Source organism: Octopus sinensis, linkage group LG2 (genome assembly GCF_006345805.1).
Source record: "Octopus sinensis linkage group LG2, ASM634580v1, whole genome shotgun sequence".
Lineage (NCBI taxonomy): Eukaryota > Metazoa > Mollusca > Cephalopoda > Octopoda > Octopodidae > Octopus > Octopus sinensis.
In genome coordinates, this window is record NC_042998.1 from 88,118,964 (window position 1) to 88,143,716 (window position 24,753).

The following is a 24,753-nucleotide window of genomic DNA, read 5'->3' on the forward strand; positions in this document are numbered from 1 at the left end:
AAGGCAAAGTTGAAAGGTCAACTTTGTCCAGTGTGCTAATGATTCTACCAGTTCACTGCCTTAATGATAATGATAATAATAATCCTTTCTACTCTAGGCACAAGGCCTGGAATTTGTGGGGAGGGGGACTAGTCGATTACATCGACCCCAGTGTTTCACTGGTTCTTAATTTATCAACCCTGAAAGGATGAAAGGCAAAGTCGACCTCAGCGGAATTTGAACTCAGAACATAGTGACAAGTGAAATACTGCTAAGCATTTTGTCTAGTGTGTTAACAATTCTGTCAGCTTAATAATAATAATATTGCCTGACTCTTGCAAGCATGGAAAAGTGGACATAAAAGTGATGATGACAACGATACATACATATATACATACATATACATAGATATGCGTGTGTATGTGTGTGTGTCTGTATATATATATATATATATGTCTTGTTATTCTTCTTGTCCTGTCTTTTACTGTTTATATTTTGTACTGTTGTTACTGTCCTGTTTTTGTTACCATTTTTACCCCTCCACAAAAAGATCTCAAATTTTATTTAATTTGCTTTTCGCGGGAAGGAAAGTTTCTATTGAAGATGCGTATCGCCTTCACCTTCGAAACGCAGAGTAGATGAAACCATGGCGACTGAAGAAGGGGAATTTTCCTTGTGTTATTTGTCCTGTACTCTATCTTTTCGTTGTTTAAGAAAAATGTCCAGTTCCTTGGTTTTCATCATCATCATCATCATCGTTTAGCGTCCGCTTTCCATGCTAGCATGGGTTGGACGGGTCAACTGGGGTCTGTGAAGCTGGAAGGCTTCGTCAGGCCCAGTCAGATCTGGCAGTGTTTCTACGGCTGGATGCCCTTCCTAACGCCAACCACTCCGCGAGTGTAGTGGGTGTTTTTTACGTGCCACCTGCACAGGTGCCAGACAGAGCTGGCGAACGGCCACGAACGGATGGTGCTTTTACGTGTCACCGGCACGGGGCCAGGCGATGCTGGCAACGGACACGAACGGATGGTGCTTTTACGTGCCACCGACACGGGGCCAGACAGAGCTGGCAAACGGCCACGAACGGACGGTGCTTTTACGTGTCACCGGCACGGGGGCCAGCCGAGGCTGGCAACGGACGCGAACGGATGGTGCTTTTACGTGCCACCGACACGGTTGCCAGACAGAGCTGGCAAACGGCCACGAACGGATGGTGCTTTTACGTGCCACCGACACGGGGCCAGACAGAGCTGGCAAACGGCCACGAACGGAGGTGCTTTTACGTGTCACCGACACGGGGCCAGGCGAGGCTGGCAATGAACACGAACGGATGGTGCTTTTACGTGCCACCGACACGGGGCCAGGCAGAGCTGGCAAACGGCCACGAGCGAATGGTGCTTTTACGTATCACCGGCACGGGTGCCAGACGAGGCTGACAGCGGACACGAACGAATGGGTCACTTAACCCCTGCTTTCTGATATATGATTTGATTTTGATTGTTCTCACTGGTCTTGCCGGGTCTTCTCACGCACAGCATACTTCCATAGGTCTCGGTCTCTGGTCATTTCCTTGGTGAGACCTAGAGTTCGAAGGTCGTGCTTCACCACCTCGACCCAGCTTTTCCTGGGTCTACCTCTTCCACAGGTCCCCTGTTTTTGTTTCTCATTGTGTTCGACGTTTTTTCGGTGTCCTGTACCCATATATGCATGTATATATACATGTAGAGGTAGGTACATACATATATGTATGTATATATGCATATGTTTTATTTATTAATTTATATATATATATATATATATATATATTATATATATATAATAACTCTAGTCTAGAGAGTTTTTTTATGCAGTTCAAGAAAGTTAAGCCAGGAGAGGTAGGCCCCGAAACGGTGCACATTCTCTCCTGATGACCCCATACACTTGCTGGCTTCCGGTATATGGAGATTTTGACTGGTAGCACTTGCATATGCAAGTTGTTTGCTAGACAATGCTGCTAAGTAATTTTTCCAGCATGCTAATGATTGTCCCAGCTTGCCACCTTAATAATAATAATAACAATAATAATAATAATAACAATAATAATAATAATAACAATAATAATAATAATAATGATAATAATAATAGTAATTATAATATGGAGGCAATGACCAAGACATTTAGCATTGTGTTGTGCTTGAGAAGAAGACCCATCAAGCCAAGCAAAATTGAAGTTGTGGCAGATACCAGTGTCACGCAAATTGCCACTCATGCTGGTGGTGTATAAATGAACCCCAGTGTCATGCAAATGGTACCCATGCCAGAGGCACATAAAAGCACCTATTACACTCTTGGAGTGGTTGGTGTTAGGAAGAGCATCCAACCATAGAAAACCATGCCAAATCAGACTGAAGCCTGGTACAGCCTTTCAGTGTGCCAGCCCAGTCAAACTATCCATTCCATGCCAGCATGGGCAACAGGTGTTAGATGATGATGGTGATGTTTCAAATTTTGGCCCATAGCCAGGAAATTAGTAGGAGGGATAAGTTGATTACATCAATACCTGTACTTGATATGTACTTCATTTTATCAACACCAAAAGGTGGAACAGTTAAGCTCAGCAGGATTTGAACTCAGAATGTAAAAAGCCGGAACAAATGCCACTAAGCATTTCATCCAATAGTTTAACAGGATCTGAAAAGTCAAAGGGCTGCATTGTGCCCCAGATTCTGTTTTGGTTTGGCTTCTACAGCTGAATGCCATTCCTAGTGGCAACCACTTTACAGAATGAACTAGTTAGGTTTTTCTATGGCACCAGGGCGAGTGAAACCACCCTGCAACTTGCAAGACTAAAGGTACTCTATAACTGAAGAAGAATGGAAGAGAGGGAGAGAGAGTGAGATAATTTTAGGCAAGGTGATGAGAAATGAAAGGAATAGATTTATAGTTGTAAGAGGGGGTGTAGTTAAGAGAGTAAGAGAGAAGATACTATTGAGGAGGGGCATGTAGAGGGGACAGAGATGGTGTCAGTCTGTGGTTAGGGTGGAAGGAAAAGAGAGGTGTAGAGGAGGTCCAAGGCTATCTCATGTTATGAAGATGAGTATAAGGAGAAGTGTGAGGGGAAAGGCAACATGAATGAGGAAAAATAGATGAATGGTGGGCCTTAAGTATACAAATGGCATGCATGTGGAAAGAATGCTGGCAAAGTATGCAACATGAATGAAGCTCTAATATCAATAATAGAAAATGTAAGGCTATAAGACGAAATGCAATTATGTTTAGAGAACGTACATTTATAAAGAAATGTAAAATTACTACCAAATTACTGCCAACATATTATGTTGCATTTTTAATACAGTTAGTATTTGTTACTAAACACAGTATCATTATAAATACTGTTATCTTGTTTATGTTTACATGTAGTAAGAAACTGACCCCATCTCATTCTCATTATTGTCACCCTTTTGATGCAACCCAAACAAAAGAAGTATATTGTCTATATATAATATGCAGTTATATAATTAAATATTGTTACATGCAAAATGAAAGTGAAGTGAAGCAAGCTGTTATGTAGATGTACAATGGCAACGTAATCTTGCTATTACACATGTTAAAGCAATGGGCGTGCATACACAAATGTGCCCCACTGACTTTGTTTCTTCATAACTTCAAGAAAAATGGATATTTTTTAATGAAATTTTCTTTAAATATGCTTCAGATGGCACAAGTTCTGATTATATCTGAATTTATTTTACAAAAAGTGTTTTCACTGAAAATAAAGAGAAAACAAAGTCAGTGGAGCACATATTTGTAGGTATGTTGCAGTTAGCTCTGGCAGGTCATTGTATATCATTGAACCTGCATTACTTGAAGTCCATAGTAAACTTGTATTTTTTTAAATATATAATGTAGGTATCTCTCTTTACCAATCTACTGTGAATAATAACTGGATCTTCTGGGAATGTTAGTATTTCCCATCTTCTCACCAGTATAGAACCTTGGCCTAAATATTGTATTTTTTTCTTAGGATCTGAAGTTTCCTGTCAGTCTGTAACATTGCAGCCTGTGTCCATGGACCTCTCTCCGACCCACATCCTATTATCTCTGGTATACCTTAATCTGGTAATGTCCTCCCACACTTTTCCTTCTGTACATTAACAACCTGTTTGTTGTCACTTTATAACAACTCACTACTCTTATGTACATGATGTTGTGCCTCAGTTCTTAACCATGCACAGATAAGCATCATTTATATGCAACCTGAGCAACACATCATGCAAGGCATGTGCTGAACCTATAAACAGAAACCTCCAATTCATCTGCTGATAGCAACACAATGCAATCAATCACCCGATTGAGGTATACAACGAAGCATTAACGTAAAGAAGTGTTTAGGTATGAGCAGAATTTAGACTGGTTGAAATATGTCTGTCATATATTTCAACAGCTAAAATACAAATACACTGCAGTTATCGTAGAGAAAAATCTCTCTAATGTAAAAAGGTGTGAAATAGCAGTTGAAATACGTTTGTCACATATTTCAACTAGCCTAAATTCTGCTTATACCTAAATGCTTCATTGAATCTTTATAAGTTCCACTGTTGAGTATTCAGTTGCTTGATCAACTGAGTACAGTAATTTCTCGACTATCGTGGGTATTACGTTCCAAAACCCCCGTGACAGGTGAAAATCCACAAAGTAGAAACAGTACTGTACTATATATTTTTTTAATTATTTATATAATTTGTAGATATTTATTTTATTATAAATGCAAAGCAACACTGCAGAGGAATCAATGTAAGCTTAAATAATAAACCGCGATAGGTGAATCAGGATATAGTGAGAGATTACAGTTTCTGGTCATTGAATTAGTGTATAACTGGTTGAGTATTCCACAGGTATGTGTTCTTTAATGTAACTCTTTGGCAAAATCATTGCAACAGAATGTGCAACAAGGCTGGACCTTTACTTAATAGTGCAGTTCATGCAACAGGTTTCCACACAATTTCCACCTACCCAATTTCACTCAGTGAAATTGAACTGAGCTTTTTTTTTTTGTGATTATGAAGCAAACTTCTTAACCATTTGGCTATGCTGTGTGAATCATGAATAACTACTAAAACTATCAAAGTCTGTACAAATGCCTGACTTCATAGTCTCTCATCTACCAAGGATAGTATTGCCAAAGACTGAACCACAGCACCTGCAATTTTAAGAGGAGGGGCTAAGTGAATTACATTGACCACTGCACCTGACCGGTTCTTTATTTTATTGATACCCCACTTCCATCCCCACCACCAAAAGGATAAAAGACAAAGTTGATCTTGGTGAAACTTACGCTCAGAATGTAAAGACAGATGAAGTGCTTCTAAGCATTTTGTCTGGTGTGCTAACGATTCTGCCAGATCATCACCTTGATAATGAGAGCCAGGAAATACAGTGTCCTGGATCAGATACTGACTTTCTAAATTAGGAGTGGGGAAATTTTTTAGTGCGGCAGGCAAAAATTTCCAAAGAAAAAGATCCACAGGCAGATCACAAGTTGTAACTCTTATATCTGTGTAAATCATATATATATCTACATATAATTCGATATTCGTTAATAAAGATAAGTTTAACACATTTATTTAATGCGTAACGTCTTCATTAACATCACCACTGAATTTAGGATGCTTATATTACTTCTGAGATTTTTCAGCTAGAGTATAGTTGGGTCTCAAGAGCCTGGTACAAACCTAGCAATATGTGTTTTGTAGTGAAAACAAAATTTCCATTCAAATGGCAATTACTGAACAATGTTCTGTTCGAGCCTAATCATTTGAAGTTGTAGTGGAAATGCAACCTATGTTGCAAATAGGCATATGAATATTGTATAAATTTTGTAATTGAAAAATTTACTATATTTTGTACATATGAGTATACCAGCCTTCAGGTGCAATTGTGCCTGCAAGTGGGGTTTCCCCACCCCTAATCTAAATGAATGAATATTCCTGTCTTCTTTACAGATGAAAGTTGGGAAGGTCAGATACAACCACTATACTTATCTATTTGTTACATGTCCATACTCTCTGCAGGATGTATATGTCTTGAAGATGAGTTCTCTTCCAACTTATTTTCTGTTGAGGGTTTACTCCATTAGTAATTACCCCATCATAGGCACTTACAGTTAATGATTATGCATGCTAAGACTTGTCCTCCTTCTTGCCTGGCTGCCTTCCAAGGCTGTTATATCACCTGTGTACCTATGGACACAGTGGTGCCTTATTCTAGAGACATACTTTAACAAAAAGCTAGTGTGCCTAATTCCTGATAATCTTACATGTTGGACTCTGATCTGGAATTTTGAAGTCTTTTGCTGACTCTATGCAAAACTTATATAAGTTCTCCATTGGAGTGTTGTTTACATAAAAAGCCATTTAGCTGATGACTTATTACCAATGACTCAGGCACCAACCGTCTTTCTCACAAATGCATTGCTTTTTGTATTCCTACTACAATAGTCTTTGTTTTTCTGAACTAGCACTTTGCATATCCTCTCCATATGAGCCTTAACCTTCCACTTGTCTTTCTTCTTAATATTTTTATTGTTTCATCTCTGGGATTCACACATCCCACCAAGTCATCATCATCTTCATTTAACGTCTGTTGTCCATACTGGCAAGGGTTGGACGGTTTGACCAGGGCTGGTAAGTTGGAAGGCTACACCAAACTCCAGTCTGATTTGGTATGGTTTTCTACAGCTGGATGCCCTTCCTAATGCTATTGACTCCAAGAGTGTAATGGGTACTTTTATGTACCACAACACAGGTGCCATTTGTGTGACACTGGTATCTGTCATGACTGCGATTTTGCTCAGCTTGATGGTTCTTCTTCTCAAGCACAACATAATGCCAAAGGTCTTGTTCATTGCCTCTGTGAGGCCCAAACTTAAAAGGAACTCAGCCACTTTGCCTCTGTGTGGCTCAGCATTTGAAAGGATCTCGGCCACTTTGCCTCTGTGAGGTTCAATGCTCAAAACAGCCACATAAAACACAACCCAGTCTTTCTTCTCTGATCTATATCACTCTAAAATTTCACTAGACCCAAACTTTTTCTGTAGATAATGATCTACAAATGTTAAATTAAAACATTGTCTCCATTACTGTCACTAGTCTCAGAGGGCCTGTAAATGATATGATAACTGCCCCTTCCCTGATTACCTTATAAAAATTTCATCAAAATAAAATACCCATCACAAATTTTATTTTCATAGTTTTCTTTTCAACTTTTACTATTTGCTATTTGTGCACTGCATAAACAGATTATGTACCTCATAAGAAAAGAGAAGGTTGAAAGGTAGGGATAGAATAACAAATATTTATTTCAGATTTAGCTTGTTGTTTACTTGACGCTCAATAACCTAGTAGTTTGGCTGTTGCACTCACAATTGCAAGGATGTGGCTTCTATTCCTAAACCAAGCAGTGTGCTATGTCCTTGGGTAAGACACTTCATTCCACATTGCTTCAATTAACTGAGCTGAAATGGGTTATATTTACTGGAAAATGGTACCTTGCAGAGTATTAGACATAAATAGATGCAACTACAAGGCAGCATACTGGACATTGTTTACTGATTGCTTTCACTGTTTTCCTAAATAATGTGAGAGATGTTTACATGGCACAAAAGTCACAGATATTTTATCCTTTACTTGTTTCAGTCCTTGGACTGCAGCCATGCTAGAGCACCACCTTGAAGGTTTTAGTCAAACACATCAACATCAGTGCTTGTGTTTTTAAGTTTGGTACTTTTCCTATCAGTCTCTTATGCCAAACAGCAGATTTATGGGAATGGAAACAAACCAACACTGGTTATCAAGCATTGAAAGAAACAAACACTCGCACACACACACACACACACGACAGTCTTTCATACAGTTTCATGGCTCAGGACTATAGTAGAAGATGCTTGCACAAGATGCCATGCAGTAGGACTGAACCCCCAAACCACATGGTTGCAAAATGAGCTTCTTAACCCTACAGCCAGCACATTTTTTTTAACCTTCTAATGGTGTTCCATAACTCTGTTTCACATAAATATTTTGATCTTGCATGCTACAGTTTTGCAGAGAAGCAAAGGAAACAATCAGTAAAAATCACCATATCTCATCAATTACCATAACACTAACCTCAAGGGTTTTTTTACTCTAATCCTGCTGCAATGCAAATGTAATGAATGTTTAATTATATATTTTTTCTCTCTCCATTGCTAATTGCAAATATTTTCAGTTATAAACATGCCATCGATGGTCTATATCGAGTGGTCCGTGAAGAAGGGCCTGCACGGATGTTCAATGGTGCTACCATGGCCAGCAGCAGAGCAGTTCTTGTGACAATTGGTCAGGTATTATTCTTTTATTCTTTTATTTGTTTCAGTCATATGACTGCAGCCATGCTGGAGCACCACCTTTAGTTGAACAAATTGACTCCAGGACTTATTCTTTGTAAACTTAGTACTTATTCTATCGATCTTTTTTGCTGAACCACTAAGTTACAGGGACGTAAACACGCCAACATCGGTTCTCAAGCGATGGTTGGGGGGTCAAACACACACACACACACACATGATGGGCTTCTTTCAGTTTCCATCAACCAAATCCACTTACAAGGCTTTGGTTGGCCCAAGGCTATACTAGAAGACACTTACCCAAGGTGCCATGCAGTGGGGCTGAACCTGGAACTATATGGTTGGTAAGCAAGCTACTTAACGCACAGCCACTCCTGCACCTATATGATGTATTGCTTTTATTATTTTTTAATTTATTAGGTCACATGGAATAAAGTTCTTATTTCTAAAGTCTTATCATTATTTCATTAAGTTTTATACGATTAACTCAAAATGGTTTATTTTTTCCCGCATCTGTTGCTTGCTGAATGTGTTATTATGGCAGTGAGTGAGAGAGAAAGAAGGGGGAGAGAGATAGAAAGAAAGAGAGGGAGGGAGGGAGAGGAAGCATCTATGTACTTCAGGAGAGGGAATCACTTCTTTTTTTTTTTTTTCTAGTTTTTAAGTTGGCAAGTTTTTGTTTTCTTTCTTTTCTCAGTGGAAGGAAAATGAGAAGAGCAACCATGTTTTATCATAAGATCCTTTATTATTTACAGAATATCTTTGTAAGGCCCTCTTTCTGCTATATTAAGGCTCATCAGCACAAGTTAAATCAAGATATCAATTTTTTTTTCTTTTTGTTTCTTATATCTTTAAAGTAATCCACCAAAAGTCCTTTAAGAATTGAGGCTAATGTTTCTTTTCCTTTTTATATTTTTCCTATTTTAGATTTGTTTTTCTATACTTGCTCACATATAGTGTTTTTTTTTTTTTGTTAGTGCATTTTATTAAAACTAGCTAGATATTCTTTGTACTGTGTGCCACTAACCATTTAATTGGAAAGTAGGTGTGGCGTCCTGTTTTTTTTTTCAGTCTGACAACTGGAGCAAGCAATGAGAGAGAGAGAGAGAGAGGTTTCAGCACAATCAGTGCAAAAATAATAGTTGTAAGATTTGAATTTATGACAGTTTGCTAATAGCTCTCAAGACTGCAAAGCCTGACAACCTTTGTCCTTTACATGTTTCATTAATAAATACTTGTAAAGTTAAGTTTCTTACATTCTCAGTGTGTTTTATGTGAGTCTCCTTTCTGCAAAAATATATCAGTTCTTGGGAGCTACTCTCTTTTGGTATTTGTCATAACCAGACAAGTGGTACATCTCATGAAATTAGCCAAAGAAATACACAAAGTGATACTAAACATTGATATTGTTTTGCATGCCTATGTGGATAACAACAATTTCTACTTCTGTATGAACTAGATGCCAGTGCTGCCTGACTGGTTCCATGCCAGTGGCATATAAAAAGCACCCACTATATTCTCGGGGTGGTTGGCATTAGGAAGGGTATCCAGCTGTAGAAACCTTGCCAGATCAGATTGAAGCCTGGTGCAGCCTCCTGGCTTGCCAGTCCTCAGTCAAACCATCCAACCCATGCCGGCATAGAAAGCGGGCATTAAATGATGATGATGCTGATAGTTGTGACTAGAACATTCAACTGTAAAAAAACAATAAGACTGTTGTCTCTTAACTATGTAAATATTTATCTTCCTTAAAATATTTCAAATAATGTTAGCATAGAAAATGAAAGCAAAATGTTTAAAGAAACATTTAAAAGCAGAACTGAATTAATCTATTGACCTACTTAAACTTTTTTCTTTATTTTGTTTGTACTATTTTACTTCTAAATCTGACACAACCTGTTTAACAGACCATAAATGTTATTAAAAATTCAATGGTTGTGTGATCTCAAACCTCACCGCTGCTCTTTTATTTTCCTTCAGGCTTTATTTATAGAAAATATAATCATCTGTATAATTAAGTCATCATCTTCCTCATCATTATTACCACTGTTGTGGCTGTCATCATTTTACACTACATTCCTTGGGCGGGATGGGTTGTTACAGATTGAGTTATTTGAAGTCACTGCCTTCCTAGGTAGATCAGAGGACCAGGTTTTACTTGGACATTTCATTTTTGGCTTGGTTCCCATAGCTGGATGCCCTTCCTATCACCAATCACTTTAAGAAATGTTTATTATGGCACCAGCACTGTCCATGACATGACTAAAAAGTTCTTTCAAACTATCTTATCTTCTCTCTTTTGTGGGCCACTTTATTCCTGGCACCAGCACTAGTGAGGTTGCCTTGTAACCTGTAAGACTAGAGAGTGTTCACTACCCTATGATGTGTCTGTTTGCTTAAGGCTAGTTACTGAGAAGATGAACAGAAAGAAATGCAACAATAAGTGAATGGTGGTAGCAAAAGTATGAGTGATTGATATCTAATGTCATCATCATCTTTATCATTTTTAAATATCTACTTTTATATGCTTGCATAGGTCAAACAATTTACTGAGGCAGCTTTTCTGCAGCTTGATGTACTTCCTGTCACTAATCCTCACCTGTTTCCAAGCTTAATATGTTTTCATGGGTGACTGGAAATGAACAACACTGCTTATATTTCAGTGACACTTGTTTGCAGCTATCATGCAATGTCAAGCAAGGAACTGTAACCACCACCTCCACCACCTCCAATCACATGTATACATATATTATGGGATTTTTTTTTCAGATTCTGTGTACCAAATCTACTCACAAGATTTAAGTCACCCTGAGGCTATAGTAGGTGGTTGAAGTCTTCAATTTGGGTTACAACAATTTGTTATTGGAATAACTTATATGTTTTTTTTATTATTATTTTAGATTGTTACATAACATTTAGTTTTACTATTATTTATTCTCTGAAATATTTCAGAAATTGTTTACAGTTGTTTTCCTAATTTATTTGGTGTGTAATATGAAGTCTTACATATTTCTTTGAATTTCAGCTTGCTTGTTATGACCAGATCAAATCATCTCTACTGGCCACAGGTTTCTTCTCAGACAATCTTGTCACACACTTTTCTTCCAGTATTATGGCAGTAAGTACACACAAAAGTTTCTCATATTTTGTGTGTGTGTGGGTGGGTTTGGATGGATGGATGCATGCATGCATGCCAGCTATATATTCTTCTGAATTACTCATAACAACAATGGAAATTTTAAAGAATAAACTTTAAAAGATATCTCAAATTCAACTGAAGTTTTAGTGGAATTTGTTACAAAAAAAACCAACTAAAAATGCAATCACTTAAGATATTTTTACCCACTACAAGTCAAGAACACATCTTCATCTTGAGATCTTATTCTTCAAATGGCTACAACTGAAATGCATCTTTTACTCACTATGCCAGGAATCCATGTTCTGTTGACTTTGGTAGTTCTTCAGTTTTTATTTTGTGTGACTCTGCCAATAACATCAATGTTGCTGGGTGGTTTTCATCTTCTTTTTGGATACAAAAAACCTCCAAAGTAAAATATCTGATATGGCTTGGTGTTCAGAGTGATAACAGCAGCCAGCAAAGTTAGTTCTGCATTGCATAAGACTAGCCAAGTAAATGGAATGCATCCAAAATAATATTTATCATATTTCTGGGCATGGAAAATGTAACTAGAAAAAGCCTTGAAAATTACCTTTGTGTCTTCCATGATACTAGTTGAGAGTCACAGGACAGTTAAAATGAAGAGCAGCAAACCCCCAATTAGGTGGCAAGTGTCTAGTGATTTCTCTCAACAGTTGATAATGAGCAATTTTGAAAGAAGGTTATAATTTACATCACATTAAAATGGAATTTGTTTCATTGAACCCGGTGAGTTAATACCCAAAGGGTTGAAGCAAAAGATTGTTTTCTTATCTACTTATATTTCCATTGCAGGGTACAATTGCAACTCTTCTCACTATGCCTCTAGATGTCATGAAAACAAGAATTATGAATGCTCCACCTGGAACATACAAGGTAAAAATTATATACTCAAACAAAAACCTCTAACTAGTGTAATCAATATGAAATTGCATGATTGTTATCTGAAGCTCTCTATATATATACACACACTTTACACACTTCACACATGCACACACATATTATATGTATCCTGAAACCTTTGGCACTATGCCATGCTTCAGAAGAAGACTAATCAAGCCAAGTGAAATCATAGTTGTGGCAGATGCCAGTGTTATATAAAAAGCAACCATTACACTCTTGGAGTGGTTGGCATTAGGAAGAGCATCCAGCCATAGAAACCATGCCCAATCTGACTGGAACTTGGTGCAGCTCTCCAGCTTACCAGCCCTGGTCAACCGTCCAACCCATGCCAGTATGGAAAAAGATGCTAAATGATAATGATGATGTATATATTATTGTCATCGTTTATCATCTGTTTTCCATGCTGGCATGGATTGGATAGTTTGACAGGAACTGGTAAGGCTGCACCAAGCTCCATTGTCCGTTCCGTCGTGGTTTCTACAGCTGGATACCCTTCCTAACACCAATTACTTTACAGAGCGTACTGGGTATATATAAGTATATAGTTAATGTGTACAGATGTGTGTGGCTCAGTGGTTAAGGTGTTGCACTCACAATTGCAAGATCATGGGTTCAATTCCCAGACCGGGTGTTGTGTTTTGTTCTTGAGCAAAGCACTTCATTTCATGTTGCTCTGTGATCATTTCGTCATCTGATATATGGCACCTGTTGCACCTATACATGTAATGTTGATTTGATGGAGGGAGTGAGTGTATGTCTACACAAACATTTGATTATCATCATCATCATCATCATCATCGTTTAACGTCTGTTTTCCATGCTGGCATGGGTTGAACTGTTTGACTGAGGTCTCAAGAGCCAGCAGATGCACCAGGCTCCAATCTGATCTGGCAATTTTTCTACAGCTGGATGCCCTTTCTAGCATCAACCACTCCATGAGTGTAGTGGGTGCTTTTTACGTGCCACCAGCACAGGGGCCAGAGGAGGCTGGCAACATCCACAATGGTTGGTACTTTTTATGTGCCACTAGCACGGACACCAGTCAAGGCGGCGCTGGCATCGGCCTTCACTATAAACAAATTATCTGTGTGGTTGTTTGGTAAGAAATTGTTGAACCCTCATACATTGTCTAATGACTGGAATCTATCATCATCATCATATATGCATTTAATTATGTGTGTGTGTGTTTGTGTCTCCTTGTCTTTATATGATGGGATAGCTATAAATGATTATCATCATCCATCTACAAGCTGTGAATTTCCGATTGCGAACAAGATAGGTGTTTTGAATTGCTATTTTCAACTCTTTACTGACCATTCATAATTTTATCAAATTTCTCTGTCTATCTTTGACCATTCATAATTTTATCAAATTTCTCTATCTGTCTATCTTATCTAATCTTATTCATTTCATATCATTTCTCCTCGTATTAATCAACATTCGTATCTTCGTGCCATCTTGAAGCCTTTTCTCTCTAATTCACATGTACTATCTCTCTCTCTCTCTCTCTCTCTCTCTCTCTCTCTCTCTCTCTCTCTCTCTCTCTCTCTCTCCATCTACAAGCTGTGAATTTCCGATTGCGAACAAGATAGGTGTTTTGAATTGCTATTTTCAACTCTTTACTGACCATTCATAATTTTATCAAATTTCTCTGTCTGTCTATCTTATCTAATCTTATTCATTTCATATCATTTCTCCTCGTATTAATCAACATTCGTATCTTCGCGGTGCACCCGCCCTACCCACCCCCACCACCAATACTGGATATCTATATTTTTGCTCCATCTATACCGGATGTCGCTTCTCCCACCACCATTATAGGTGTCTACTCTTCGAACCCCCCCACTCTTCAATACGCTATTTCACCATGCATTACCCCTCTCTCGATATCCTACGTTCTACTTGCCTAGAACCTGTCATCATTTCTCTGAACCACCCCTCCCCACTGGTGCTTCCCTATATTTCTGCACCCCCCCCCCACATAAAAAGCACCATCCGAACGTGGCCGATGCCAGACCCCTCTGGCACCTGTGCAGGTGGCACGTAAAAAACACCCACTACACTCGCGGAGTGGTTGGCGTTAGGAAGGGCATCCAGCTGTAGAAACACTGCCAGACTAGACTGGAGCCTGGGGCAGTCCCGAGCTCCCCAGACCCCGGTCGAAACCGTCCAACCCGTGCTAGCGCGGAAAACGGACGTTAAACGATGATGATGATGATGATGATACAAGCAGAATCCCTCATTTCCAGCCTCCCATGAAAAACGGTCCAGCCAGAAGGTAATATTACCTCACTTAGAAATTCGTGAGGATTGATGGCAGGAAATTCATCCAACCCTAGAAAATCTGCTCTAATGAATTCCATCTGACTAATGCAAGTATGGAAAAGTGGATGTTAAAAAGATGGTGGTTGTGGTGGTGGTAGTGCTGCTGCTGCTGCAACTCATTTTTTTTACCTGATGCTCTTCCTGTCACCAACCTTTTCCTTTTTCTAAGCAACATATTTCTCCATGATTGAATGTTTTATGGAACATTAGAAATGAATCTAATCAAAAGTGGATATTAAAATGTTGTCAAACTTTGTTCTATAAAATATGATAAAAGGAAAATGCACACAATTTATAGTAAACTAGATTAGATTTTTACAAAGAACTTAAAAGAGAAAATCAACTTTGTTGAGTGATACAAATATTTAGACCAACTCTCTTTCTTTCTTTTTATCTTTCTCTCTCTCTCTATCACTAATCTACAAACACTAAGTGAATCTATGTTCTTTGAACTGATTCTTAACATTGGAAGCCCTAGTAATCATCTTTCATTTGAAATGTAAACAATTCTGACCAATTCCATTTCAGCAGATAATTCTTTGATGTTAAATGTTCTTAAAAATGCAAGCTTATCATTCATAGATTCTACCATATTATTTTGTTTTGTTTTCTTCTTTTCGTTTTTCAGAACATTCTAGCCTGTGCTATTGAGATTAGCAGAAATGGTCCATCAGGTTTTTTTAAAGTAAGTATAAATGTTAATTTCTAAAAAATTCAACAAAAGAATCCCCTGGAACAGAAAGATTATTGTGAATCTATTGAAAATCCCATAATTAAAATATTCTCTTGTGTTCTATGCTAAATCTATACTCGCAGGAAGTGGTTAGTATTGGTAAAATCTCCAGCACACTTTCTTATATTGTAATTCTTCATTAACTGAAGTTAAAGATGCTGTATGATTCTGAAAGAATTTGCATCCAGTGCTGCAACACAAGATTCAGCACTGAATCATAAGTACAGAAGTTGATTTGTTCAACTAAGTTCTGTAAATAGTTGCTACACTCTGTTTTGAAATGAATGCAGCTCTCTGAAGGTAGTAATTCTTTTCTTAAATATTTTGTTGAAACTGCTTTTTATTTCAATCAGTTTTGAAAATAATGAACAATTTAATAAACTAACATTGTCATTATTAAAATGATGCATGAAACATGAATTAGCATGCAATTTTAATGGGAAGTTTTTGACCACTTTAAGCAGGAATTTTGTAGCATAGAACTAGAGAAATCTTAGGTGGGTTGATATCAGAAGAATTAAAATCAGAATGTACCAAAATCAGAAGTTATATAATTGAAGAATTTATATATTGTTTTAAATTGCTGCCAGAAGAATGTTTCTGAGGGCTTCATTTCTTGAAAAGCTGATTTGGGCAATATGTTTATTATGAGAAGTATTCGAGGCCCAAATATTACTACCTTTCCACACAGAAACTGAGCTCAACAAGCTTTGACTTTGTTAATTGCAACCATTTCCTGTTGATAAATTTATGCAATTCTGTTAAGAACTGGAAATGTTGAGAAGATCTTACCCCACTCTCATCTTGTAGCATGGCTTTAACTGTAAAGGGCAAAAAAAATAAAGACATGCAATAATCACAAGCAAAAGCAAATCTATCCACCCTTCCTAATTCTGTGTTCATATTCTGTCTTATGTTCACTTGTACCTTGTGGGTATGCTCTGACGTCTTGTCACCATCAGCTTTGACTTCTTTTCAGCTCCCTCCATCCACCCTTATATAATGTAGGAAAGCCATGTATCTCCTCTGAAGCAAAATACCTGTACCTGCCCTTTTATTACACTTTAGCCTCTCGGCACCTGGCATAGAGCCACCTCCCTCTATGTTCTACCCTGCTCAGTCAAGGGGTCTTTTCCTTTCTTTTGCAAGTTACTTGGTGACCACACTTGTGTTGGTCATGAAAAAAACACCCAGTACACTCTTAAAGTCGTTGGTATTAGGAAGGGCATCCAGCCATAGAAACCATGCCAAAACAGACATTGGAGCTCAGTGCTGTCTTCCGGCTGATTGGATTCAGTCAAACTGTCCAACCTGTGCCAGCATGGGAGACAGATATTTGTTGCTGCTGCAACCCTTACTTGTACCCTGAATTCTTCACTGTATTCATTGCCAACCTTCACCTTACTGGTAGCATCCCTATACATGGCTTGTACAGGGATGTATCCCTAGTTTCCACTTTGACCACCAGTTAAGGAATCGGGGAACCCAGTCAAAGGCTTTCGCCAAGTCAACAAAGGCCAAGTACAGAAGTTTATCTTTGGCTAAGTATTTCTCCTGCAGCTGCATTATCAGAAATATAGCATCAGTGGTGCTTCTGCCTGGCACAAAACCAAACTGCATCTCATCTAGGCTAACTCCTCCCTAATTAGTTAGGCTATGACTCTGTCCATAACTTTCATCACCTGATCCAACAATTTGACACCTCTGTAATTATTTCTATGTAAGGCATCACCTTTACCTTTGTAGCAGTTGACTATGGTGCTACTACAGCAGTCATTGGTTATGACTCCTTCATGGTCCATGAATATGGGTGACTAGACCGTCAGATATTTTAACCCACACCCTCAGATATTTTAAGCACTTCAGCAGTTATTCCTGATGGACTGGGGGCTTTCCCTGACTTTATATCATTAATTGCTTTATCTACCAAGGAACTGTCAATTTGGATAGCTGGTCCCTCAGCTGGGTCAACATTTGGCAGACTCGCCTCCTCCCATTCATTCTCCATTTGCAGCAGTCTTTCATAATGGCATTTCCAAGCCTCTTTCTTTGCAGAACCATTAAATGCAAGTGCACCATTATCCATTCAGACACATTTCTCTCCTATGATATCACAGTTTTCTCTCACACATTGTCTTGCAATCTGAAACACTTCAATTCCTTGGTCCTCACGTCACTGAACATAGGCAAACTTCTTTTCTGCTTCTTCTTTAGCTAGATATACCTGTCGCCTAACTTACCTTCGCACTATCTAATACAGTTCCCTGCTACCCCCACTCTTCCAGTCCTTCCAGGCCTGTTTCTTTGCTCTAATGGTCTTGTCTTCTGCATTGTTCCACCACCATGACATTACCTTAGGTCTGGTTAGGACTTCGCACCTCCCACAGATTTGGTCTGTGGCTCTCAGCAAGCTGTCCCATAGGAATTCCCAGTTGCTCTTTATGTCACAAGTTTGTAGCTCCTCCTTCCTCATAAAATTTCTCACTTAGGATGTCCTTAAATCTCTGAGCACATGAAGGGTTCTTAAGCTTCCAAATCCTTCTTTTTCAGATTGGTCTGCTTCTGGCCTGGAGTCTAGAATTACTAACAACTAGTCTATGCTGGGGGATACATTCTTCACCAGGGTGGGTCTTTGTATTTAAGAGCAACCATGCATCCTGCTGCCTGGTGAGAATGTAATCGATCTGGCTAGCATAGCCACCTGATTGGTAGGTTATCAGGTGGCTGGTCGGCTTCCTGAAGTTGTTGTTGCAGATAAGCAGGTAATTTGCATTACAGAACTCCAGTAACCTTGTTTCCTCTTTGTTTTGTGAACCAGTTCCATGGTCCCCATGTACACCATGGAAAATACTGGGCTGCTGCCCACCATGACCATTGAAGTCCCCAGCCACAAAGATGAGATCTTTGTCATTTGTCTTAGAGGTAGCCTGCAGGAGAACATCATAAAAATGGTCCTTCTGTGCATTTGGTTGGCCTGCTTGTGGGGTATAGACAGGGATAATTGATGCTATGCTATTCTGCAAGACTAGCCTGAGCTTAAGCACTTTATTACTTACTCTGGCTATCTCTATGACCTTATCCACCCGTTTCTCTGCAAGAAGTATGCCCACACTGCCTACCCCATCACTGTTACCTTCCCAGAAGATTCTATACCTATGAGTTTTGCCTGTGAGGAATCTGGCTGAAGCCCCTCTCCACCTTATCTCTTGGATGCAGCATACATCAAAATGCCTCCTTTCGTTATATTTCTGTACTTTTAATTCAGTTTTTAATTGATCCTATTTTGTTGTTTATTTGCAGGGTTTCATACCAGCCTTTGTACGACTTGGTCCACACACTGTTTTCACATTCATCTTCCTTGAACAAATTCGAATGAATTTTGGCGATGATGTATAATACCATTTTGACTTTTAGTGAATAGAACTCTGTACTTAGGTTTGGTTCCGTGTTTTAGCTTCTCGTAAAAAAACTTGAATATATTTGGTGGGTTTAGTAAATATTTGGCTCATTACTATAAAAAAATTTTGTAAGAGGAAATTTTATTTTATAACTGAAATGATATTTATTTTAAATAAGTCAAATTTATATCAATTGATTTCTACTGTTTTATGAAGTCTACACACTGTCAACTGCTCTTAGGGAGGTAACTTGTATTCTTTATTACAATCAGAGAGAGAGGTGACTTATTTCTCTTTGCTGTTACACACTCACAAGTGTCTTATTCCTTACATTGCAGATAACATTACCAATAACATTTTTCACTTTTTCATGGCTGTCAAAAGTGACTGACATACCTTACCTTTCTAGTCAAAGAATATTGGACTGTTTTATAATTGCAGTCGCACATGAGCAACTGTCTGTTTTTACACCATTGTTATTACAATTTTGTGATAGCATTTTCCATCACAATTACATGCATATGACATGGATTTATTTTCCAATGTATACAATCAAATGCTTTCTATCATTCACAGGACAGTTTATACAATTTCAGTATTGCTTGAATGCTGGTTTTTGCTTTGCAATCATATTTGCATGATAGTTTTTGCCCTTGCAGTCATACTTGTAAGAAAGTCTTCATTTCAATCAGAGATTCATATGAAGGTTATTTGTACTAGTATGACAACCATTGCCTTCTTTTGCCATTGCATCATATTTGTATAAAGGTTGTTAACACTGTAGTCATACTTTTATGACAGCTTTATAGTTTGTCATATTTGTATGAAGGCTTTTTCCATTGCATTCATACTTGTATGAAGGCTTCTTCCTTTGTGCTCCTACTTGTATGAAGGCTTTTTCCATTGCAGTCATACTTGTATGAAGTCTTTCCATTTAGTCATACTTGCATGAAGGCTTTTCCTATTGCAGCCATTCTTGTATAAAGGCTTTTTCCATTGTGCTCATACTTGTATAACATAGCAAATTGATACATTAGAACATTGAATATAATTCCTCTCATATTTGATGCATTATATTCAGCAGTATTTGTTTTAACTCTCTGGACACTGGGTTCAAATCCAACCAAGGTCAACCATGCCTTTCATCCTTTCAGAATCAATGAAAAAAGTACCAATCTAAGGTGATGGATTGGCAGAATTGTTAGATCAGGCAAGGTACCTTGTACTATTGGTTTTGGCTCTTAGTGTTCTGACAGCAATCCTGTGACAACACTGGTGCCAAGCTGTATCAGCCCAAGCTGGCTTTTCTCTTGGATAAACACTGTTGGCATGGAGAGGGGAAACTTACATGTGTGGACAATTGCCAGATTCTTCGAAATGTCTTGCTCAGGCCTGCATATTAGTGTGTATAATCATCTTTGTCCAACATTGTACCATCACCTCTCTTATACCTTTGTGAAGGTTTTTTGCATTGCAGTCATACTTGTATGAAGACTTTTAAAATTGCAGTCATACTTGTATGAAGGCATTTTTCAATGCAGTCATACTTATATGAAGGCATCTTCTATAACAGTCATACTAGTATGAAGGCTTTTTCCATTGCAGTCATACTAGTATGAAGGCTTTTTCTATTGCAGTCATACTAGTATGAAGGCCTTTTCCATTGCAGTCATACTAGTATGAAGGCTTTTTCCATTGCAGTCATACTAGTATGAAGGCTTTTTCCATTGCAGTCATACTAGTATGAAGACTCTTTCCATTGCAGTTATACAAGTATAGAGGCTTTTACAATTGCTTTCATACTTGTATGAAATCTCTACTATTGCACTTATCTTTGTATGAAAGCTTTATTTCATTGCATTTATGAGTAGCGCTCTGCAATCATGCTAAATGCAATATGAAAACATTTCCATTGCAATCTTATTTGTATGAAGACTTTTACTACCATAAAATCCTTAAATGGAGGAAACCATTGAAATCTCTCTAGTATGATGTGTATTGATATGGCAGCCTTATATAATATCTATGAGGCTTATGGATATGGTAGCCTTATATAATGTCTATTGATAAAACACTCTTATATGATGTTTATGGACATGGCTGTCTTACCTATGTGATATCTCTTGATATTACAAGCATCCATATATGCTAGCTTTTATCATTGCAGTCATATCCATGCGATGACTTCTCTTAACTCAGTCACAAACTTGGGTGAGGTTTTTTTTTCCCCAGTTTGATTATACATGTGAGACACAGCTTTTGCCTTCATTGTCACATGTTTGACACAGATTTCTTCTATAAATTCTTGCATCACAGTATTTACAGTCAGCTACATTTGTTTTTACAGTCAAATTTATGAAAATGTTATTACCATTTTTTTTTTCCTTTTCCTGTTCTTTCTCTCTCTTTAAGAGAAACAATCATATCTGCACACACATAAACACACACACACACACACACATGCCACACGCTGAGTTAACTATTCTCTCTCTCTCTCTCTCTCTCTCTGTCTGTTGCAGTGTCATGTACAGGTGACTTCATTCTTCATGGCAGCTATGCTTAATGGCTCTAGAAATGCAGCCAAACAAGTGATGTTTTAAAAAAATTTCAATTTTTATTGTTTATAGTTTATTTTAAGGAATCAGTTTTGGGTGGGGAAAATAATTTTCTCTCATGGAGCCAATAAATGAAAATGATATATTTTTAACATGTCAGTCTGATGTCAGGTAGATGAACGACTGTTTTTACATCACAGAAATAAATCATTTTCCATATTCAGATATTAAAACCTTTATGTGAGTTTATATGTGTATATATATTATATATGTGTGTGTGTGTATGTATGTATGTGTATATATATATTTAGATATGACCATGTGTGTGTGTTTGTATGTATGCATTTATGTATAAAAGTCCTAATAGCAAAGAAGTCAATATATATATTGAATTCCTCAATTTGTAATACACACATATATCTGTCTTTCCATCTTCTATCAATCTACTAATCTACCTACCTACCTATCTATCTATCTATCTATCTATCTTTATCTCTCTATCTATATCTATCTTTAGGCGTATGTATGTGTGTGTATATATATATGCATATACTTTGATACTTTGATAGGTTTCGGCCATTATTGGCCCAGGCCATGTCTAACTTAATAGCACCACCTGGTGCTATATATATACATATATGAATATATATATATATATATTTTGAAATATAATTATAATTAAGGGCACTAGAATGCCAATGCCTAAATATTAGAAGTAGATGTCAAATACCTACAATCCACTCTAAAGTTGTTCTCTGTTTATAACCCCAGGTCTAATAACCCCTATTTATAACCCCAGGTAATGAGCTAAAGATTTACAAAATGTCAGATAATCCAATATCTTAAGATTTCATGCTCTGTAATAAAGATTACTTTGCAATCCTCAGTAGAGATACACTGGCAAATATATAAGCAAAAAATACATATACATACCGATAAATTTATTCCTACAGATACCAATATATACATGCATTTCCCATGTATACATTCATTCCATCAACTAGCCCATCTCGACCATGTGGTTAATGTCAGAAATCATACGGATCAAGTGCAGTACCGCAGCATGAAATAAGGACTCGAGTACTCAAAAATTATTTATACTTATAAATTGAGGATATAATCAGTAAAATGATTATATCTGTGGCAAGCATATAAAAAATGACCGTATTGGTAAAATTAATTTTTAATTGTATAATTATAAAAATATAGTTATAATTAAGGGCACTGGAATGCCAGTGCCTATACACTATAAGTAGATTTCAAGTACTTACAATCTACTTTAAATTTGTTCTCTATTTATAACCCCAAGCTGGATGCAAGGTAAGAAACAAGATTTACAAAATGTTGAATAATCCTATATCTTAAAATTTCATGCTCTGTAATAAAGATTACTTTGCAATCCTCAGTAGAGATACACCAACAAATATATAAGCAAAAAATATATATACATATAGGCGTAGGAGTGGCCGTGTGGTAAGTAGCTTGCTTACTAACCACACGGTTCCGGGTTCAGTCCCCCTGCGTGGCACCTAGGGCAAGTATCTTCTACTATAGCCTTGGGCCGACCAAAGCCTTGTGAGTGGATTTGGTAGACGGAAACTGAAAGAAGCCCGTCATATATATGTATATATATGTATGTTTGTCCCCCCAACATCGCTTAACAACTGATGCTGGTGTGTTTATGTCCACGTAACTTAGCGGTTCAGCAAAAGAGACCGATAGTATAACTACTAGGCTTACAAAGAATGAGTCGTGGGGTCAATTTACTCGACTAAAGATGCTGCTCCAGCATGGCCACAGTCACATGACTGAAACAAGAGAGAGTATACATATCAATAAATCTATTCGTACAGATACCAATATATACATGCATTTCGCACATATACATTCCATCTACTAGAGAACAAATTTAGAGTGGATTGTAGGTATTTCACATCTACTTCTAGCATATATTGGTGCTTCCATTCCAGCACTCTTAATATAATTATATACTTAAAAATTAATTTTACCGATATGGTAATTTTTTTATATGCTAGCCACTGACATATATATATGTGTGTGTGTGTATATGTATACATATATGCAAATTTATATATGTATATAGAAGTATATATATATACACATATGCAAATCTATATATGTATATATAAGTATATATATATATATATATATATATATATATATATATATATATACACCTATGTATATATGTATTATGTGTATATATATGTATATATGTATTATGTGTATATATATGTATATATGTATTATGTGTATATATATGTATATATGTATTATGTGTATATATATATATATGTATTATGTGTATATATATATGTATTATGTATATATATATATATGTATTATGTATATATATATATGTATATGAATGTGGTTGGCATTAGGAAGGGCATCCAGCTGTAGAAACATTGCCAGATAAGACTGGAGCCTGGTGCAGCCTTCTGGCTTCCCAGATCCCCGGTCGAACCGTCCAACCCATGCTAGCATGGAGAACGGACGTTAAACGATGATGATGATGTATATATATATATATATATATATATATATATATACACACACACACACACACACACACACATATGCCCCTGTGCCGGTGGCACGTAAAAAGCACCCACTACACTCACAGAGTGGTTGGGATTAGGAAGGGCATCCAGCTGTAGAAACACTGCAAGATCAAACTGGAGCCTAGTGCAGCCTCCTGGCTTCCCAGACCCGGTCAAACTGTCCAACCCATGCTAACATGGAAAATGGACATTAAACGATGATGATGATATATATGTGTGTCTTGTTTGTTTTTTATTATGACCAGCCATAGTATGCAACACATTATGGAGATGTTAAAAATCATGTGATGCCTGAGCTGGAAGGTTTTTAAAGTGAGAAAAGGTCTTGTACAGGGCCAACCCACTCTCTAAACAGTATATGCATTTTCTCAAAAGATATGTTTAAACAAAGATTAGGTGTGTCTCAGCTGTTGGATGGCTGCTGACCCTTCTAGGTTTTGTTTTCCATCCTACAAGGTAGTAGGACAGAATGAAAACTATCCTTCTTACCAAGATGATTTGATAGCACAGCCAGTTTAGTTGCCAGTAGTCTGATCATGCAACAGGTTGTACAGGGTTACATAATGATCTGACATAACATATATTTAGATATATTCATATACGTGTGTGTGTGTGTAAATCTATAGAAGCATGTGACCATTTTGTTAGGCTCACAATCATAAATTCACTATTTCAGTTCCTGAACTGGGGATTACCCTGTGTCATTGAGCAAGGCACATCATTTCCTATTGCTTCAGTCTAGTAAGCTAAAGATGAGAG

General features: G+C 37.5%; 1 protein-coding gene across 2 annotated transcripts in view; it reads left to right on the top strand.

Annotated features, from left to right (window-relative positions):
- The window catches only part of LOC115232541 (mitochondrial dicarboxylate carrier), a 75,175-nt gene extending 54,254 nt beyond the window's left edge, over positions 1-20,921 (top strand). The window contains exons 5-10 of one of the 2 annotated variants that reach the window (XR_005004337.1): positions 8,221-8,335; positions 11,364-11,456; positions 12,291-12,371; positions 15,352-15,408; positions 18,757-19,778; positions 20,316-20,921. Coding sequence is in view for 1 of the 2 variants with exons in the window: in XM_029802480.2 (XP_029658340.1) it covers positions 8,221-8,335; positions 11,364-11,456; positions 12,291-12,371; positions 15,352-15,408; positions 18,757-18,852 (442 nt within the window). In the remaining variant the exon portion in view is untranslated. Of the gene's footprint in view, positions 1-8,220; positions 8,336-11,363; positions 11,457-12,290; positions 12,372-15,351; positions 15,409-18,756 lie in introns of both variants that reach the window. The other variant, XM_029802480.2, reaches the window with a different exon arrangement.
- The last annotated feature ends 3,832 nt before the right edge of the window (positions 20,922-24,753 follow it).